This window comes from Struthio camelus, chromosome 10, assembly GCF_040807025.1.
Source record: "Struthio camelus isolate bStrCam1 chromosome 10, bStrCam1.hap1, whole genome shotgun sequence".
NCBI lineage: Eukaryota > Metazoa > Chordata > Aves > Struthioniformes > Struthionidae > Struthio > Struthio camelus.
In genome coordinates, this window is record NC_090951.1 from 435198 (window position 1) to 456419 (window position 21222).

The 21222-nt window shown below is 48.5% G+C and overlaps 2 protein-coding genes across 3 annotated transcripts in view; one reads left to right on the top strand and one right to left on the bottom strand.

Annotated features, from left to right (window-relative positions):
• The window catches only part of AP1G1 (adaptor related protein complex 1 subunit gamma 1), a 46674-nt gene extending 34495 nt beyond the window's left edge, over positions 1-12179 (bottom strand). The window contains exon 1 of one of the 2 annotated variants that reach the window (XM_068956446.1): positions 11779-12179. The gene's annotated coding sequence lies outside the window, so the exon portion shown is untranslated. The remainder of the gene's footprint in view (positions 1-11778) is intronic. The other variant, XM_068956445.1, reaches the window with a different exon arrangement.
• A 1083-nt stretch (positions 12180-13262) lies between these two features.
• Positions 13263-17866, top strand: ATXN1L (ataxin 1 like). Its single transcript, XM_068955257.1, has 2 exons — positions 13263-13342; positions 13604-17866. The coding sequence occupies exon 2, from the start codon at positions 13714-13716 to the stop codon at positions 15790-15792; it is 2079 nt and encodes a 692-aa protein (XP_068811358.1). The 5' UTR covers positions 13263-13342; positions 13604-13713; the 3' UTR covers positions 15793-17866.
• Positions 17867-21222: the final 3356 nt, after the last annotated feature.

A 21222-nucleotide genomic window follows, 5' to 3' on the forward strand; every position in this document is an offset into this window, starting at 1 on the left:
TAAGTTGATCTAAATCTTTAATGTTCCTGAAAAGTTAGATAGGGGCTATTACAAGTTGAAACTTTTTTTTTTTTTTTAAAGGAAAGAATTCTTTGCAAACTTTTTGAAAAGTTCTAACGCATAGTTTGCAAATAGACTGAAGTTTGGCAAGGAGTTGTTTTAAAATCAGAAATCCTTTTAGCTCCCATTCTGTATTCGAAGAGATTATAAACTGCTGAACGCTGATACCGTCAGCCTGAGACTTGTACAACAGCATAGCTTTCCTGGCCACATGCCTGAAACTCATTCTGTAGGTATGCGCCCATAGAGGACTTAAGCATTTTAAATTAAGCTTGGCCCTAGACAACACAAAGTAAAAGGACAAACTGCCCTTTAGTCAAGGGGAAACAGCACTGAACAAAGTTACCATATATTCTAAGCACAGCTTTTTATGAATATTAATTCTTCTTCCTTCACAGACATTTAGGCAAGACTTCCTACCTCACTGACAGGAGAGGTAAAACGAAAGCAAACGCTGGAGATCTAATACGATTTCACCCCAAGGTGAAATCCATTTCACTGAACTGAACAGAAATGCATAACCTATACTTACAAATGCTCTTGCATAAAACAAACAATTAGCAAATCACATTGTAAAGATTATTTCTCCTCCTCACATCACAACCACAGGAAAGTTAGCAGAAGCTAGCATTTAGGAAAGCAAGCAATTCAAGAATAAATAAATACTGCTGATGAAATGATAACTACATTATGAGGCTACCTCTACTTTACATTTAATTGTGTAATATGCTAACAGGCAGTTAGTACAGACAGTTCAACCTGAACTACCTCCTAGGAGCAATCATCTCTCTCTTGCACACTTCTTGTCTGATAAAAGCAGGACAATTAGGAACTGCTCTGAAGGAGGACATCATAAAGTGCAAAAGACAAAACTATTGCTTATTTTCCAACACGCATGACTTCTGTCCTTGTGCTGCAACTCCATATCCTTTTATCGATGCTAAATCATTTGGCATTTTTCAAACACATATATGATTTCTTCCCATAAAAAGTTTTGCACATGTTCCAATCCACATAACAGTATTCCCCTCTCATAAAAATTAATCATTCCACGAACCTACTCCTTGGGCCCTGAGATGCTTTCTCATGCATACATCTTTCTAGCGTTCCAATATGTAGAAGCTTCTATGCAACACATCAGGTTGACTTTTTCCCCCCCCCCCCTCCTCCTTTCATAAAGAAAGGATTCTCTTGTAACCAAGAAATTCTCACATCAGGCATTTGATTTCTGCCCTCAGGAACTTTAAGACTGTTTGTACACTAACCAGAAATCTTGTCTCATGTTTACGCTTGGGATTTTTAAAGCAAGTATAAGTGGTAGATACTGTAGGTGTCAAGAAATCTGGAATACTTTTGAATATAAATATTCTTGTGTCCTAGAACAGATTAACATTTACCTAATACCAACTATTCCAAAGCCTATCACAATGCTAACAAACCTTTAACGTGATATACCTTGTGTAACTCCTGCTGACTCTCTCAAGTAGACTCACTCTGCACAGGACACAATGTGCATACACCCAAACAATTAAAGTAATATTGTGAGAGCTTTCTCACTAATGGACTGCACAATCACATACTCGTTGCCCTGTATCGCTACAGTACAGGGAGTAAAGCGAAAACCGCAGAGAACAAAGAACAACCGCGGCAGGTAAGGCATAAAACTGATCTAACCTAGTATCCTGTCTCAGAATGGGAAGTAGCAAGCGTGTAGGAGAAATAACAGAGAGAGCATATCTCCTCAGTATCTTCCCTGCTTCCAGGATCTGCTACAGTTTGAGACTTCCTGACCCAAAGGTGTGTGGCACACCTCTCTACAACTCTGTGGATTTGTCTAATCACTTCTTGAAAGCACTCAAGCTTTTCTTTTTTTGCACAGTTTAATTATAAATTCCCTTAAAAATGAATTTATTTTGCTTTATACATATACATATTTTTTAATAGAGAGTAGACCTAAAGAAAGTATTCAAGCAATGAGTGCACCTTAGGTTTACATAGATTTTTTTCTTTGCACCTAGAAAGTTAAAAAAGTTTAGGGAAAACTAACTGCCTGTTTGGCTCCTGTTGACCTAGGTTTTTTTAATAACGATATTACAGATAGCTCTAAGATGCCCTTCTTGAGTGATAGCTTATTTTACTGTATATTTATCATTATAATGAATTCTTTTCACCACAAGCATTGCTTTGCATTTATTGCCAACAAATTCAATTCACCATCTGATTGCATACTCACTTAGTATCATGAAATCCTTCAATAGTTTTAGAATCAAACTATCACCTTACTATTCACTCCTCTTTTCCAAATCACTTATGAATATGCTTAATGGTACAGTTTCTCAGAGAGCCTCTCAATAACCTCTATCATTAAAGCATACAGATTTGCTATCATTGTCTGGCCACCTTTGTTTCTATCCCTCAGCCAGTTATTAATTCACAAGAGGATCTCCCTTGCAAAACCGCACAGTCACGCGATAAAAACCTCTGTCAAGGCCTCCGTCAAGGCTTCTGAAAAAATCCAACCATCTCATAATCCAGACCACACTTATCCATTTACTAATAACTGTCAAGAATCACAGCAGTTCCCGCGTCCCATACCGGAGCCCCTTTAGAAAACTGGCATCACACAAATCACTACCTAGTTCAGTTGTAAATAAGGTGTTAAGATGGCCACGCACCAGATGTGCAAGCTGAACAGTTCTTAGGTCCTTTAGAAATACCGGTGAGTTTGACTTCCTGTTGAAAATTTGTTATTACTGATTTTACCTTGGAGTAACAAAACAGAGCCCTATCCAGGCACAAAGTCTTTAGGGGTTACTGAAACATAAAAGAAATGCATCTATAACTACTTCTGTTCCACACTGTGGTATTGGGAAAGTGAGTTCTGAACACCAACTAAGAACAGTAAGGCCAGGAAAATCAAGCAATCTTGCTTAAGAATACATCAAGAAGAGTCTTTAAACAACTTAGCAGTTCCTACACTTCCTTTTTATGGGTTCTCCCAGAAAGTTTGTTATATTTGAAAGACATATTCGTACACCGCTTCCACATAACCACCAGGAAATTAGTTCTCCTAAACCACCTCAGTGTCTCAGTTCCCACCTCTACAACATAAATGTTGACCACACTGGGGTTTTGAAGGGATAATAGTTTAAGTAACTCTGTTACTGTGGTGCGATCCCAAGCAGCACCAAGGTCAATCAAATATGGTCAGTTTTGCTACAACCTACAGAAAGACTTAATAGTTTCTTCCTACTACTTGCATCAGGCATATACAGGAATCCAAACTTCCTTTTTGCACACAAAAGATTCTTCCTAGCCTCCCTTTAAAAAAGAAAGCTTAAAATTAGCCATCATCAACCGAGTTTCTCCCCTTCTACACCATCATTAAGGAAGTCCCTAATACAACACCTCCACATGGATTTTGCGAACTGAGCAGCAGAACTGCCTGATACTTAGTCTGTCCATACTCACTTCTTTCACCTCATACAAGTCATAGAATCACACAGTTGAGGTTGGAAGGGACTTCTGGAGATCATCTAGTCAAATGCCCCTCTCGAGCAAGGTCACCTACAGCACGTTGTCCAACCACATGCCACTGCAATATTGCAAGCAACACCCCATCAGCTCAAGGACTTTCGGGGGGGGGGTGGGGGGGGGAGGAGTTGTGCGACTTTCTCTAGAGTCTGAAGTTAGGTTCCTAAACTGAAGTCCTCCTACATTGAAAAAAAAACTTTTACCCATACCATGCCTGCCACATCACACTTTCTCTACTGCTTGACTTAAACAGCTCCTCACTTCTTACAATACAGAGCAATGCTAACCACATGCTGATCGATATTTTTCACCTCCTGTATAAAAGTTTAAATCATTTAAAGAGCAAACAACCTAGACTTTGACTATTCTTTTTGGCCAAGGCTAACCTTAAGAGTCACATACTGCCAACAACTGCAGCTCTTATGTCAGTGACTACATCAGGTGACAAGCATGATGATGGTATTGACACAGGGTCTTCTGAGTAAATTACCAGACAGGGAAAAAGCAAGCCAACAGGTACTACCAAGGAAGGTACTACCACTTACATTCAAAGACACAGCTGCACGCACAGCTCAGACACATTTGGTGAAGGGGGCCACAGATGTCTGAGCAGCTATTTTCATGTCTAGCTCTGGGAGGGATAAACAAGCAAAGGTTGGCAGCATAGGTCTTGCGGTCATCAAGCAAACCAAGATTCACAGTTGGTAGGGGTCAAGAAAGTCAGTCAGCCTAATTCCAAGCCATCTGTGCCAACAAATCAAGTTTTGTGCAGGTATCACAGGATTTGCTAAAACATTTTTCAGAACCTCAATTTCACTTTTTTCTTAGAAGATAACTCCTTTAGCTTCATGAGGTCCATATATTGTTACACTCAGCCAAGGTGACCCAATGAGTCATCAAAAACACTTCCTGTACGATCCCATGTTCCTCTGGATGCCTCCTATTCAGGGGGCAGACTGCAACTTAATTAATAAGCCCATAAAACTGTCATTTAAAGTAGCATGACTGCAGGCCAGAGGCATGCATTTTGCAGACTTGGTGGAAAAAGCCATCAGAAGAGGCAGAATGGAAGCAATGAGAAAGTTAAAAGAGTATTCCTACCAGATGCGAAGCATTAATTTATGCAAGCTACCAAGTACTTTTAATGTTGGTTATAAATCAAACCAGTAGGTACTTGCAGATCATAATGCACAGCTAAGAAAAAAAAAAACTGCAAGTGAAGACTGCACTGGCTCTACTTTTCCTGTTCTTTTCTAGAAGAAACACACCTAAGCATCCTCCCCTCCCTTCAGTCAAATTAGCTTTAAGCATTCCTTGTATATGAATTTTTCTAGCATTCTGACTGATTACAGGAAAAGAGTAAGAAATAAAAACAATTCTCAGGTACACACTGCCAAGCAATCCACGACTGGAGACTAGGCTCACTGAGCGCACTGACAAGCTGTAACAGAAAGGGCACAAGGTCTCTCATGTCCTCCATGGATATACGACTGGCACTCTAGGAAGCTGCAGCATAGCGAAAGGCATAAGAAATGGAAGAGGGCTCCAGCAAGCCCCCAAAGATGCTTTGACAAATACTTATGATTTTCTTGATCACACGGACAAAGAACGGACAACACACAGCACCAGAGCATGCCTTTGCCAAAGCAGTGACACGGTAATGGTATCAAAATCCCACTGGGACTTGAAATATGACCATGCAGATTTCACTAAGAGAAGGAATTAGAGCTATACACCACTGAACAGATTATTAATGAGGGTTAGAACAAAAAATACTAAAAAATTACAAGACCAAAAGATGAACGGGATTAAAGAATTTAGAGCTAAGAACAATTAAAACTTATTTAGTAACTGATCTACTCATTTTTGACTACACAATTTCTGTCTTGAAATCAGAATGTCTATGAAGCGTTTGAAAAATTTAAGTCAACTTCAGGTGACAACTACAAAGCAATCAAATACCAAACTGTCAAGAACAAAGAATTGTTAAGTGCTTCTCTATGTTACAGAAATGCATTTTATTGCACAAGATGACTGACTTACTAGCAGAGAGAGGATAAGCACGTTGTCTGGGAATAACAGACTCCAAGTTTAACTTCAGCTGGCTAAAAGCAGTTGAGAACTTCCCTCTAAGTAGCAGGTCTTGTTTTTCAGGATTAGTTAACATGTTCCCCCAGTACAGCCATATGTGTTTATTCTTTACACATTAATGTAAACGACAAGGCAAGTTTTAAAAGTAATTATCTCTTTCCTCATTTTGCTTACATCAGCTGTGTTCCTCTGCCTTTTCTTTACTAACTGCAAGCTCTAGAATTTAGGGATGGTCCCTGAATACCTGGAAAGAAACTTGCAGTTAATATTTACAAAATCTGGTAGGGTCAAACACAGACTTGATGAGGTGGAGGATTTTTATTTTCCTCTTCTCATTTCCAAGGCCTTACATGCTTTTGAGTAACCTACTGTCAAGGCCAGACTGTTCCGAAACATGGTGCCTTTACAAAATAAATAAATAAAATTGGGGGAAAAAAAAAAACCACACACACACACCTTTTCTCAGCTTTTCCTTTTACTCTCTGGATGTCATGAAAGGTGTTAACTCAGTTATCTTCCCTCTATTGTTCATGAATTCTTCCCCCAAACAAACAAATAAGGCTTTCTTTCCTTACCCAACTCATCTTATTAAACTATGCACAAGTGAAAACATTATCATCAGGAAAACAAAAATTAGAATATAAATATTAAAAACATTTAGTGTAAATGGTTATTTTCTCCCCATTATATAGTCTTTTAGTACTTCAGCATGTGTTGTTTCAAATTTTCAGTTTTTACTCAAGAGGTCAGCATGCCAAAGAGATTTAACTATAGAATCTTGCTAAAAATTTCTCTTAGAGCACCATAATACTCAAATACAATTGATAACCAAATACAATTGATAACCAAAATATATATTTATATATATATAAAATACCTCTATTAGATATTACAGTTATGACCTGGATGAAGGGACAGAGTGCCTCCTCAGCAAGTTTGCTGATGATACTAAACTGGCTGAGGAGTGGCTGACACACCAGGAGGCTGTGCTGCCATTCAGAGGGACCTGGACAGGCTGGAGAGTTGGGCAGAGAGGAAACTCATGAAGTTCAGCAAAGGCAAGTGCAGGGTCCTGCACCTGGAGAGGAATAACCCCAGGCACCAGGACAGGTTGGGAACTCAAAGCAGCTCTGCAGAGAAGGACCTGGGAGCCCTGGTGGACAACAAGTTAAGCATGAGCCAGCAGTGTGCCCTTGCAGCCAAGAAGGCCAATGGGATCCTGGGCTGCATGAGGCAGAGTGTTGCCAGCAGGTGGAGGGAGGTGATCCTGCCCCTCTCCTCAGCCCTGGGGAGGCCTCACCTGGAGTACTGTGTCCAGTTCTGGGCTCCCCAGTGCAAGAGAGACATGGCACTGCTGGAGAGAGTCCAGCAGAGGGCTGCAAAGATGAGGAGGGGACTGGAGCATCTCTCACGTGAGCAAAAGGCTGAGAGAGCTGGGCCTGTTCAGCCTGGAGAGAAGGCTGAGGGTATATGAGATGTATTGTATACAATATGAGATGTATACAAGTGTCTGAAGGGAGGGTGTCAAGAGGATGGGGCCAGGCTCTTCTCTGTGGTGCCCAGCGACAGGACAAGAGGCAACGGGCACAAACGGAAACACAGGAAGTTCTGTCTGAACACGAGGAAGAACTTCTTTCCTGTGAGGGGGACAGAGCACTGGAACAGGTTGCCCAGAGAGGTTGTGGGGTCTCCTTCCCTGGAGATATTCAAAACCCACCTGGACATGATCCTGGGCAACGTGCTCTAGAGGACCCTGCTTGAGCAGAAGGGTTGGACTGGATGATCTCCAGAGGTCCCTTCCAACCTCAACCATTCTGTGATTCTGTGATATTTGCAAGCAGCATCCGAAATTACCAAAATTCCACATGTAAACAACTCTCAAGTGCTTCAGCTAAATTATATTCATCTACCAGGAACCGTATGTAAAGTTAAAAGGACTTACAATCCTTAAACATTCAATTAAGTTGAAATCCTACCCTCTGGAATGTATTTAGAAATGTCAGCATATCTCTAAAAATATTGAAATCACACTTTCAATATATTAATGAAATGAACAGCCTTGTTAAGCAACTTTTTTTTTTTTTCAATGTAGCAGTCACAAGCATTTTTAAATTCCATTATTATTTACTCTTGAATTCTGGAAGCAATAAGGCATAAGACCTGCTGAGGCTCCTGGAATTATTCATAAAACAGCTTTACCATTTGAGGAAATGTTTCTCAATTGCAATCCAAACGAGATATATATGCAGTTAATAGAGCCTCCTGAAAGTAGTATTTCTGAACTCGGCTCATTCTAAAAAGCAACCCAAGACTGCAGAAGCATGTATTTTCAAACAAATCTAAAATAGATGAATTAAGTTGCTGTACCCCAACTCATGCATAAGCAATCGTACTCCTCAAGCAAAAACAGACTTTCGGAAGTTGCATAATTAAAGCCTGACCCAGCTCCCACTGAAATCAGTAACAGAACTCCCCCGCTTGCTTCAGTAGAACTGAATCAAGCCTCCTGTGCAGAAACGGAAAGACATGCCTAGACTGTACGAGGGGAGTAACTGCAACAGTTAATTAAAATTGACTGATGGCCTCACCTCCACACTGCTATCAGTATGCTTCATTCTACGATCAGACCCTTCAAAAAAATTATATATTGACAGTAAGGACAGAAGTGCAAATACATACTACAAATAGGGATTAAGTTGTGAAGAAAAATACTAGAGCTACTGGTACATTGTTTAGTGCTATCAATATTTATACAGGAAATGGTAAACACGCAACCAAGGAGCATGGTCACCATCAAGAAGGGCAAAGACAACAGAAAGAGTTAACAGGAAAAGCAACCAATCATACAACATTAAAAGTGGAAAAATAATCGCTTTTGACAAATAGCTATTTCATGGAACAGAGAAACTTGTAACATGGAAAATAAGTAACATTGAGAAACCAGAAATAAACGGGGAGGAGGGTGTTAAAATACAGTATGATAATAAAAGGCAAAGTAACACGCGTTACACAAAGATAGCGTGGGGGAAAAAACGGAAGAAAAAAACCCACCTAAAAACAAAATCTGAGAAACAGTGTCAGAGAAAGCGACGGTACTATTTCCAGTTACTTTTAAAATCAAGAAACGTAGCACAAGAGTATTCCAGAGGCACAAGCCATCATGCTGTTCAGAAACTGAGGGGAGAAGGAGAGCGTCTCTGGCCCTTGGAAAAGTCATCGCAAAAGTTATCCTCTAACGCCTACCAAAAGAGCAAATAAGTATGTCCTCTTTTTTAGAGGCTAACAAATCAAGGGATGGGAGAAGAGTTAACAAGTCCTACACAGCTGATCAGTGTGAGAGACAACATAGATTTCCTGGTTCCTGTTCCTATACTTCAGTCATGTCTGACCTGCATTACCTCTGTCTTTCTCATCTGCTTCCAGCATCCCAACTATCTTTATCTGTAAGGTAATCTGGTTATTTTATTTCCTGTTCAGTCTCTTGCAGACTTAAGATTTCCAAAAAAGAAATAAAATCTTTTGTTTGCTACTACATTATGGAAAAGAAAAATATTTCTTTACAGAGTTAATGCCAGATGAAAGATGAGACATAGCTGCTTTTTTTTTTTTTTTAAAACATGCATTAACACAAACTCTGTGATATCTTCAGGTAACTTCTCCCATGTCCTAGGAAGTTCTAACCTTAGAGTTCACCTCGAGCATCTCTGCCAAACTGCAATTAAGGCTAATAATACTATTTGTTATATTAGCAGAGATTCATTTGCGCGCACGCTACAGTAACTCTGACTTTTGAGTAATAGCAACCTGGGCTAGATTTAAATAAGACTCATCACATATTTACTTTATTAACCTCAAAACCCTCATTCAATAAAGTAATACTACTACCTCATCCAATAAAGTAATACTACTACCAAGGTAGATTAGACCCCTTTCCCCAGAACACGCCAAAATATCACATAGAACAAATTAATATCACTTTCAATCAGAAGAGCTTTTTGCCCTGTTATTAAGAACACAAGCAGCCCATCTCCAAAACACATTCTGAAGTTACATACATTGCCAACTCAATAATAAGAACATAAGTATTCAAACAAAAAGAGGCACAAGAAGCTTTTCTGAATGAGCGCTGCTTGAAGCAGCTAAGGTTTTTATTAGCCTTTGCACTTTGAAAGCCAGCTTTCCAAACCTGAACTGCATTAACCAGCGCAGTCTCTGTCTGCATGCCTCAACAGAGACCTTCGATTCCTGTGTTGCCGCTTACAACCTTTCTACACCATCGCGTGTCAAGCTTACTGATATCATTAGTTTACACTGATGCTAATTCAAAGCTCTGTGCACAAAGAAACTATCAAGAATCAGAACATCTTATCTTCCTTAATCTCTGGCCAGGACACAGCAAGAAAAGGTACTGAAGGACCTGTCCACTTTTACTGTATCAGCTTTAGAAAAAAGTCAGATTAACAGGAGTAGTAGAAGAGAATGTTCTTCTTTCTATGAAAAGGAGGAGGAAATCTAAAAGTTATATTATGCACAAAGAAAGAAAAGCTGGATCCCCTCGCAAAAGAATCATCCCGTCCTTTCTTTCTCCTTCTTAACACACAGAAATTTAAATACCTTAATTTAAACACCTCCTTCCTTCTCCTGCCATGGAAGGAAGGAGAGAAACCTACACTGCATGCTGCCTCAGAAAAACGTAATCTCTTGCCTTTGCTGAGCTCAGGTATCCAGTAAAGTTTTCAAATCCCATGCCAAATACTACAGTGCGCATGAGCGGGCAAAAGAAAGAATTTGGCAGCAGAGTGGGACGTGCAAATAAACAAAAGAAAAGACAACCAGTGTAGTTCAGACAAAGCGACAAGAAAGGAAGTAGGCACGTGAAAAAACAAGAGATAGACATTATTGCAGAGAAGCAAAACAGAATAAAGAAAACTAACAACACTACCTGTGAGGTTTTAATGTAAGATTCTAAGGCACTGTACAGGAAAAAAAGTCTTTTGTTCTGTTTAAGCTAATAGGTGTCAAACACACTTTCAGGCCTTGCACGTGAAATGCCACCTTTCCAAAGGGTTTCACCAGGATTCCATGCCGTTCTGTCAATGATTCAGGCATCAGAAACGAAAATCCATCACTAAGCTTTTTTTAAAAAATTATCATTTACAATGCAACAAAATACAAAATCATTCTGTCTGCAGACTTTCAAAAGAATGCCTACACACATCAAAAAGCGTCAGAAAAATATAGCTAGTCTTATGATTCGAGAGAGGAGAGAAGGGGAAACGGAGAACTCCAACCCTCAAGAAGGGACGCGAAGCTGTCTTTAGTAACAGATTTTTGAGCAGTATTCTACGACCAGGGCAAACCTATACTTGTACTTGCAATTTACTGTAAATGCCTCTGGCCAAAAACAAGACGTTTTTGCCTCTATTAAAACTTATGCAACTGTAAGAGTACGTGCAAACACCGTCAGAATGACACAGAGAAACTAACTGCAACGCTCCGGGCCGCTGTGCAGCACAAGTACTGAAAAAGCCAGAGGAAGGCCGGAGGCAAACGTCCGAGCTCCTTCCCAGGCCCCCCGGGCCTCCAACGCGAAGCCACGCCGTGTTCCCACCGAGGGAACTTCCTCGGCGTGTCTGCGCGCTCCGCTGCGGACAAGTTGCGCAAGGAACCCCGAGTCCCAGCGCCGGAGGGGCGCGGCGGGGGCAGCAGAGGGGTCGGCAACGGCTTCCGAGCAGCAGAGCGAGCGAGCGCGCGAGCGCGGCGCCAGCGCTGTCCGCCGCCTCGCGGGGCACCGGGCGGCCCGCAGGGGCCGGACGGGGGGCGCGGGCAGCCGGCCGCGCCGGGGCCGGGCCGGGCCTCGCCGGCGGGGGCCGCGGCAGGGCGGAGAGGCCGCCGAGGCCGGTGCCGGTGCCGAGCCGCGGCCCGCAGAGCGGGCAAAGCCGGCGGCGGCGCCGGGGCAGGGGCCGCTGCAGGCCGCGGGCACCGGCGGCGCGGCGCGGCCCGGCGCGGGGACCGGAGCAGAGCAGAGCGGGCGGGCCCGGGCGCGGCAGCGGGCGGGGGTGGGGGGCGGCGGGCGGCGCGGGCCCCACTCACCGGGCCGGTCCCTGGAGCGGAGACGGCGGCGGCGGCAGGAGCCAGGCATTCAAAATGGCGGCGGCGCGGCCGCAGCACCGATACCGCAGGCGGAGGGATCCGCGGCCCGGCGCTCTGCCCTCGCTCTCCCGGCCGCCGTCGGTGGCGGGGAGGGCCGCGGCGGCCTCAGCGGCGGCAGCGGCCTCAGCGGCGGCGGCGGCGCAGGACCGGCGGCGGCGCGGGACGGGCTCCCGGAACTACTTTGCTCGGCGGAAGCATCCGCGAGACTGTGCGTTCGAGTGAGGCGCGTCAGCGCGCGGCCGTCACTGATGACGTCACGCGCCGGGGTAGTCCCCCGCGGCGAGCGCGGCCCCGTGGTGCGGCCGGGCGGGTCGCGCTGCCCCGAACGGAGGTTCCGGCCGCGCACGCGGGAGGGCGGAGCACGACGCCCCCGCGGCCGCCGGCAGCGCGCACGGCCCCGCCCCGCCCCTCGCGGCAGGCTGCGGGCTGTGCCCCGCCCCTTCCGCGTGTCCCCGCCCCCTCGCGGCGGGCTCTGGCCTGTGCCCCGCCCCTTCCGCGTGTCCCCGCCCCCTCGCGGCGGGCTCTGGCATGGGCCCCGCCCCTTCCCCGGGCCCCGCCCCCTCGCGGCGGGCTCTGGCACGGGCCCCGCCCCCTCGCCGTGACTCCGCCGCCCCGCCGGGGCCGCCAGCCGCGTCCGCTCGGCGCTGGGCCCGCCCCGTCCCGTCCCGTCCCGGGGGAGGCGAGCACAGCTCGGCCCGGCCCGGCCCGGCGCAGAGGGCCGCCCGCGGCTGCCGAGATCGTTCCCGAGCTGCCGGTTCCCCGCGGCGCTGCCTCCAGCGGGCGCTGGTTTCCTTGTGGCGGCAGCCCCGGCAGAGGCGCGGGCCGCGGCTCCCGCTGCAGCCCGGGCAGCGGGGCGGGCTGGGCAGTAAGCACCGCGCCCGCGGAGCGGCCACGCTTTGTCCCGGTTCGCGCTCCGGGAAGAGGAAGGGTCTGTGCGCACCCACGAACAGGGGCCCGGGAGGGGCCCTCGCCGGCCCTAGCCTCCAGGTCGCCGCTGTGCGGACGGAGGCGCCGAACCCCGGAGCCAGAGGAGCTTCGCAGACGAGATACCGCGGCAGAAGGAGCCGAACGAGCGGCCCCGCGCCCTGCTCCCCCCCCGCGCTCCCCGCAGAGAGCGGCGCGCGCTAAGGGAGGACGGGCGGGGGCCGCGGGCCGGGCCGGGCCGGCAGCGCAGCCTGCGGCAACGAGCGGCCAAGGGCGGCGGCGGCGGCGGCGGGCCCGGGAGCGGCCCCGGCGGAGGAGGGCGGTGGCGAGCCCGGCAGCGAGGCGACACGCGGCCGCTCCCCGCCCCGCCGGCACCAGCGCTCCGGGGCGGCCTCAGCCGCCGGCGCCGTGACGTCACGCCGGCCGCGAGCGCCCTCACTTCCGGCGCGCGGCGCGGCGCGTCATCGCGGCGCGCGGCGGGCGGGGAGGGGTCGGGCCCGGGCCCGGGCCGGAGGCGGCGGCGGCGGCGGGCGGCGCCGGGGCCGATGGGGGCCGCGGCGGAGGCGCCGGGCGATGGCGGGTGAGTCGCGGGCCGGGCCGGGCCCCGGGCGCGGCTGCGGCATCCCGGCTCCGCGGGCGGCGGCGGGGTGGGGCCCCGGCCCCGGGGGTGGCGGCGCCGCCGGGCCGGGCCGGGCCGGGAGTCACGGGCCCTCCTGCCGCCGGGGCCGCGGCTCACCGCCCCTCTGCTCTGGGCGCCCTGCCGGGAGCCGGGGCCGGGGCTCCCTCGGTGCCCGGCCCGGCGGGGGACCGGGGCTTACGGCTCCCTCTGTTCCCGGTGCAGGTGAGGCGGCAGCTGGCGGCGGGGATCCGGGAGCTGGCGTGTGGCGGCGCCTGGGGGTGCCCCCATGAACGAGCGTCGCGGCCGGGCCTGCCGGGACACCGTGTGGCGCCATGAGAGCGGGCCACGAGCGGAGCCAGGAGTGCCTGCCGCCCAAGAAGCGGGAACTGCCTGCTGCCAGCGCGGGTGCGGAGGCAGGGCGGGCCGGGGGCGCCCAGGCCTCGGGCGAGGGCCCCGAGTGGGGCCGGGCGGCGGGGCCGGGCCCTGCGGCCCTGCGCTATGGCCCTGGCGACGGCGCAGAGGCCGTGGCGGGGCTGACGGTGGACCAGTATGGGATGCTCTACAAAGTGGCGGTGCCACCCGCCACCTTCTCCCCCACGGGCCTGCACCCCGTGGTGAACGTGAGCCCCTTGCCCCCGGCCTTTAACGTGACCTCACCGCTAATCCAGCACCCAGGGGTGCCCTACCCTCCCATCCACTACGCGCAGATCCCCCCGACGTCTCTGCAGTTCATCGGCTCCCATTACACGGTGCCCTATGCTGTCCCTCCTGGCTTCCTGCCTAGTCCTCTCCTGTCTCCTTCCACCAACCTCACCACCTCTCACGTCCCTCACTTTGTGCCATATGCCTCTCTCTTCACGGAAGAAGCCGCTCCTTCCCCCCAGACTACCTCTCCTACCCACACCTTCAACAAATCTGCTTCTGCCATTTCTCCTTCTGGCCAGATGCAGCACCATGCTGGGACCCAGCCGTTAGATATTGCACCAGGTAGAATTCCTGTTTATTATCAGATGTCCCGCCTCCCACCAGGGTATTCGGCATATGAGACACCTACAGCAAGTGGAAGCCCAGATCCTCCTCAGCAAGACAGTCAGCTGAGTTCAGAGGCAGTTGCCGCCAATGGTGGACAAAGACATCTGGAGCATAACGTGGTGAGGAGGACCAGTGAGGCTGTGGACTCTGCCGGCAGTAAAGCTGAAGACTGTCTGCCAGGGACTGCAGTGGGATGTGTGGTCGATGGACAGTTCCTTTCAGGTTACCAGACTTTGAGAACAGAGGTCTCTGTGCCAGCTCACAGAAGCACCCCAGACACTGATCTGGAGGTTCAGAGGGTGGTGGGGGTGTTGGCATCTCAGGATTACCATGTTCTGGCAGCCCAGAGGAAAGATGACCTGAGCCCTATAAACCTTTGCCATAACATCCCTGATCAGCAGGGGGAGTCAAGGGATGTTTTGAGGAGCACGGTGGAAAGGGCTGCTGCTGAGAAAAGCCAGTCCAGGAGTCCATATGTAATGTCCCCTGAAGAGACGGTTAGACAAAGACAATTAACCAAAGGAATGGTGATAGCCAACGGCAAGCCAGTCCTGGTGCCCGTTGTGTCTGAGCCCATCAGGTCTTCCTCTTCAGATACCCTGGTGAGGCAGAGCCCAGATGCGCAGGCTCGAGGAAGCATGCTTGAAAAGGAATTGACCCAACTGCAGCCTCCCAGCTCCTCGCACTTGCCCTCTCACTTCATGAAAGGAGCCATCATCCAGCTGGCTACAGGAGAGCTGAAGCGGGTAGAGGACCTGCAGACTCAAGACTTCGTTCGCAGTGCCGAGGTGAGCGGGGGCCTGAAGATCGACTCCAGCACCGTGGTGGATATTCAGGACAGCCAGTGGCCTGGGTTTGTCACGTTGCATTTTGTAGTTGGGGAGCAACAAAGTAAAGTGAGCATTGATGTGCCCCCAGAGCATCCCTTCTTTGTGTATGGCCAGGGTTGGTCCTCCTGTAGCCCAGGGCGGACCGCTCAGCTCTTTGCTCTGCCCTGTCACAGGCTGCAGGTGGGCGACGTCTGCATATCAATCAGTTTACAGAGCATGAACGGCAACTCTGCTTCTCAGGCTAACTACCCTCTCACAGGTCAGTTGATATCTACTCGAGAGAGATCTGAAAGAACAGCGCAGGGGTCCAGAGAACCACCTGACAGAGCTGCTGAAAGGAAGAGCCACGCAGAAAGGGACAGTGCAGCCCAGGGCTCTCATGCAGAAACCTCTCAGCCTGAGACTGGCAGTCAGCACAGCTGGACAGCCCCGGGCTTCCAAAGATACAGCACGCAGGCAGAGGAGCCTCGGCCGTCTCTGCTCCGTCCCTCTTTCATTCCCCAGGAGGTCAAGCTGTCTATTGAAGGGCGTTCTAATGCAGGGAAGTGATCCCGTTGAGGCTGTGAGCTAGGGCGTGCCCTGTGCGTGAGCCTCACCTTCATCAGGTGGAGAAATTGCACAGACTTTGTGACAGGTTCACCAGCAAGGCTGCTCTCTGCCCTGCAGAACTGGATTTACTCCAGTTTGGTCGCTGACCAGATCCTCTTGGGGAATCGAGAGGGCTCCAGTGCCTCAGGGAGCAGCAACAGGCTAGTTGGGGTAGAGAACGGGGGATGTGCTTGAGAGCTTGTGACAAGAGCATTCCAGAGGTTGGGGCTTTGCACCTTCCTGAATACCTGGTTCCCTGCAGGGCAGGGTCTGAGCATTCAGGATAGGTGGGGAGATGAGAAGGGCAGACACAGCTTAAGGTAGCAGATAAAATTGCTGAAGATTTTATTCCTCCTTTCTCATGATGGGGAAAGATGGGTCCCCACTGGAGTTTAGGGGGCACTACTCCCAGTATCCCCTTTCTTCACACATGCACTTTAAAAGGACCGTTCACCGATGGAGCTCTTGAGGGCAGGCTGTAGAAGCTTCTCTGGTGGTTCTGTTTAATGTCTCTTCCACTGAATCCAACTGTTCTTTCTTCTTGCAAAGAATCTGCAGAGATCTGCATGAATGACAGAAATTGGAGAGGAAGGACCAAAAGGATGGGTTTGGGTGCAGGTGAATAGGAAACTGTGGAAAAGACTTGAGCACTTGGGATGGGACATGAGTTGGGATGAGAGATGTCAGTTTCCTGCTAAGAAATACATTCAATTATTTGACACCAAATCAAATCTTTCTTCCCATGTTCATACCCCTTTAAAAAAAAAACAAAAAAAACTTCTCTTAGGCCTAAAGCTAAACCACACTCTTCTACTGTGAGGAGACTGAGACTATTTTGTAATTAAATCAGGAGAAAACTTTCCAGATGGCTAATTCTTCACTGCAGGCAGTTTCCTGAATAAACTCTAGAAAACAGACAAGTGTTTGTGCATGTGCAGGCAAGGTACAAAGCTTCTCTTAATTACAGTTCCGTGATTGATATAGGGACTCTAAAAATATCACAGCATCACAGGGCATTTTTAGGTGTTTTTCTGTTAGTTGTTCTGGTGCTTCGCTTTGGAGTTCCTCTATAGAACAACATGGTAAAATCGAGAGTAGTCTCTTTCACGGTGAGATCGAATCAAATGCATATTAATACCTCGTCATGGTAATAACACTCCATTCAAGCAAAGGTTCCTGTAGTTACACTAATTTGCCCTCTCTGACAGCGTGTTATGACACCAACTCTAAATGCTTAGCTAGAATTAAAAAAAAAAAAGTCACTGCTATGTTGAGGAGAAGGGTCTTCGCTCTGACTTAACTTGGGTTTAAGTATTCCTTGTATTTAAGGTGCCCGGCTCTGTACTAGGACCATGCTTGCGAGAGGGTGTTGGGTTTCTTTTTAGCGTGCAGGCCCCCACTAGATTCCTGTTGCTGCTCCTGATGTTTAGCATCCCATTTGCTGTCTCCTTTTTCTCATCTTTCTGAGCTTTTCTGTCAGGCGTGCCTAGCTGTTAGGGCATTGCTTCTCTCCTTGCGTGGGCGCCCTGTGTGTCAGCACCTCCCGTCTGTGTCACTGTCCTTCTGCTGAGCTCGTAGTGGTTTTGTCTCTCGCGACTGTTCTGTCTACTGTGCAGAAACGTGCCCTGGAACTGACTGTGTGGCAAAGGGGTGCTCTGCTAATTAGAGAGTCTCCAGAATGTTCCTTCCCTCCAGGGCATCAGGCCTGTTGTCCTAGCATGCTGCTAGCTGCTTATGTTGCCTTTGAAACGCCTGCGCTAGAAGAACAGTTTCCTTTCAGGTCTTAGTTGAGATGTGCTCTGCTCTTGCCTTCAGTGTTTGTGCCTCACAGGGTTTTTTCCAGAGTGAGGATGCTGCCTGTATCCTCTGTAGCTTCCCCTAAATGACGCGCTGCTTCCAGTCAGTCTCATCAACTGCATGTGGGAATGTAAAGTCACGGTGACGTTGTCATGTGAAGATTCTGCCTCCTTGGATGCAGCAGCGGTGGGAACAGATATTGTTTTCATGGCACTATTTGTCAGTAAAACATACTGTCTGGGTCCAGGTGCCTGGCCGCATCGCCTTCTTCCTTATGTGTCTCTCCTTTGCTACTCATTGGACTCTCCTACGCAAAGACCTCAATCAGTGTCGGTTGGTACATAATGCTCAGGCTATCCGGGATGTCCGTGGCCACAAGCAGAAAGCAAAGGAGCCCACGTTCTGTTGCCTGTTCTTTGCATGGTGCATGCAGAGGAATTCAAGGCTGTGGCAGGCAGCTGAGAAAGGGATCTTACCTGTGTATGGCGTGTGAATGTGGAAGGGCTGGTTGCATGCGTAGAGGGGACTTTTGAGCATCTGAATGGTGCAGAGCCTCTCGTGTGCCTCTCTGAGCACAGAAATCTCTGTCTGCTAGAGAGAGGATTTGGAGAGCCTGCCGTATCTCGTGTGTTGCTGTACCTACTAGTCATAGATCTCAGCTGCACTAATCAGTGGTCTGAAAGGGCAGACATGACACATGAGACAAGTTGCTGTGAGGCTAAAGTAACTTTGTACCCTAGGCAGCTGAAGGGCTGTACAGGTGCTCTCCCTTGTTTTCACCTGGCCGCTGGCCTCGGCTGTGGCCTCTCTGTGCGTCGGTTGGGGAGCGCGGCTCTGAGCTCTGTAGAAAAGGCCGGGGTGAGTTTGACCTTGGTGCTTCTGCCCAGTCTCCTTGTCAGTCCCCTTGTGCATGGTTCAGCTGCCGGCTCCTCCGTGGCAGCAACAGTTAGGGCACATCTCATGGCGGGGGTATTGCAATGAAGAATCTGGGCACCTGGCTGCTTGCCCCAGGGGCCAGAGGTGAGAAGGGAGCACTGGAGGTCCTCCGGCCCAGCTTAACCGTACTCATAATCACTGGAACCCGTCTTTGCTGGGTTGGGCCGTGTTGCTTCAGCTTCTGTGGTGAGGGTTGTTGCATCGAGTGTTCAGGCTCTCCTGAGAGAGGGAGTGTGTGAGACAGCCTTTCTGCTTATAGCAGAGCCTATGAGTGAGCCCAAGGAGGAGGCTTTTATTTCACTTAAGTTTACAGGAAAAGGAGGAGATGAAACTAAGAAGACATTGTGGAATGAGTGGGTTATCCAGGCTTTTCTGCTGGCAGAGATGTGACAGGCTACTTGGAGGAATGTACCGTTTCCCTGCTGCTATTGTGAAAGGAGGGAGAGCTGTGGTCTGTCCTACCTGGAGGAGGGAACCTCCTGGCCTTGGTCTTCTCTCCAGCTCGCAGGGAGGCTGCGAGAAGAGTCTGTAGGATGCAATAATGAGTATCTGTAACCATCTGTTCCATCTCGTGAAACATTCCTTGGGTCAGCTGCCCAGCAGAGGCCAGGCCTGTTTCTAGGCTATGTGTACATTGTTCCTCCAGGAACGTGAGACTTGCTCCGAGTGACGAGCACTCATCACTACCAGACTATGCAGAGGAAGCTCTGTCTGGAAAGGAGGAAAGCTGCAGAGGTCCCTCTGCCTCCCCTTCCCAGCAGGTGCGCAAGTATAATGCACTTTTCACATTCAGTGTCCCTGTCCCCGTCCCCCCGTCCCCCCCCCCCCGACTTGAAGTCACTTTCCCCAGTAGAGAACTAATAATCCTTGTTACTCAGAAAGTGTTTTAAATGAATGATTAGCCCAGATGCTAGTTCCTGCCCACAGCAGTACATGTGCCTTTCCCTAGCATCGCTCACAACTGCTCTTTGTCTTTCAGTCTGTCCTAGGGCCTGAAACTTTGCGGAAGCTGCTAAGATGGCTACGAATGCACATTCTTGCACAGAGTTTGGCCCAGGGTGTGTTCCATGTGTAGCTTAACATGCTGATGGTCAAGGCCCCTTCACGGCCTTCATATCTGTCCACGGGGGACAGAACTTGCCCCTAACGTCCTTCTAGGCTGCTGCCGCACCGCCCTGCAAACGCACCCAGGCACACGCGAGTTGCTTTCCACGTTCATGGCACCTTAGAGCCAGGGGAGGGTCTGCCCACACAAAGCAGGGAAACAGACGTGTCGTGTTGGGGGAACTGGCTGGGCTGCCCTGAGGCAAGGAGGTCTTTGTAGATAAGTGCTGATCCCTCAACTATAATCCCAGTTATGTAATGGCTGTATTAACATGTAACCAACTGCATTGTATCTAAAGCCTTAGAACTAGTCAGGTGCTCCCCTCCGACCTTGTTCCTGCCCCTTTCTTCCTACCTGATCTTTAACAAAGCATTAATAATTCTAAGGATAATCTCTATTTTGTTGTGCTTTTTTTGTAACTGTTTTAAATAAATCAATTTGTACTGTATATTTGTACTTTTGGTGAGATCCTTTTTCCTGTTTTACCATTTTAAGTCTGTACTTGGCTACACACAGATTGTATTTTTATTGTTAATGCTCTTATGAATATTGCATTTAACTTGTTGACTCTGTAAACACAGTATATATCTATATATATATATATATATATCTATATATAAACCAATAGCTTTTCCTTTGGCGTTTGAGACTTTTTGCTTGTCTGTGGCATCAGTGATCATTTGGATGTGGGTTTTCTGGTCTTACGCAGAGTGATCTGGAGACTGTGACGTGCATTTGGTAAAGGCTGCCTGACAGATGGGTTATGAGCCATATCTGTACTCAAATGCTTCTGATTGTATGTGCTCTTTCATGAACCCCTTTCATACCGTGGTTTCATCAGTAAGTGAAGCTTGGAATAATCATCAGCTACCCAGTGAGGCCGCAGGGAAAATTTTAGACACAATTTGCATAGTGTAGCCACATGTCTACTGGACAAGCAAAACACATGGGGTAACAGCAAATATTGCAAAGAGCAAACTTTAGCGGTTGAAGTATGAAAATGGACAGAAGTAAGAATAAAAGTGAGAGATCAGTTCAAAGAACATAGGAAGATATGAACAAGGTAGCGTGGGACCGGACGGCTCCTTGCAAGATCTGATACCTTTTCCCAGGCTGAGAGGGGCAGGGGTGGCTGCTGGAAGCCAGCTCTATGTGATGAATGATTTGTGAAAACAATTTCTGTCAGGTGAGGAAACAAGGATGTTACAGTGGCGTTTGGAGGAACCTGTGGGGTTCAAAAGATGAAATGCTTTTTGTAGCAAGTACCCACAAGGCTGTCTATTAGGTTAGTTAACTTTCAGAAAAAATGCAACACTGTGCACTTTGAAGGCAACTATTGTACACACTAAGTACAGCATTTCAGGGACTTCTATAAAACTTTTTTTTTTTTCAAACTGACAAACAGAAGGGAAAAAATCAAGTTTCTGATTAAATCTTTAAGTAGTGTAGCTGAAACCTTGTTTTGTTTTGCTTTGTTTTAACTTTCCTCTTTTGGTCTCACGGAGGTGTCTTGTGGTCACCGTTTCTGACTCGATGCAGAGAAACAGTCATCA

Excerpts from the sequence above, each read along its gene's own strand:
- ATXN1L (XM_068955257.1), top strand. The coding sequence starts at position 13,714 with ATGAGAGCGGGCCACGAGCGGAGCCAGGAGTGCCTGCCGCCCAAGAAG.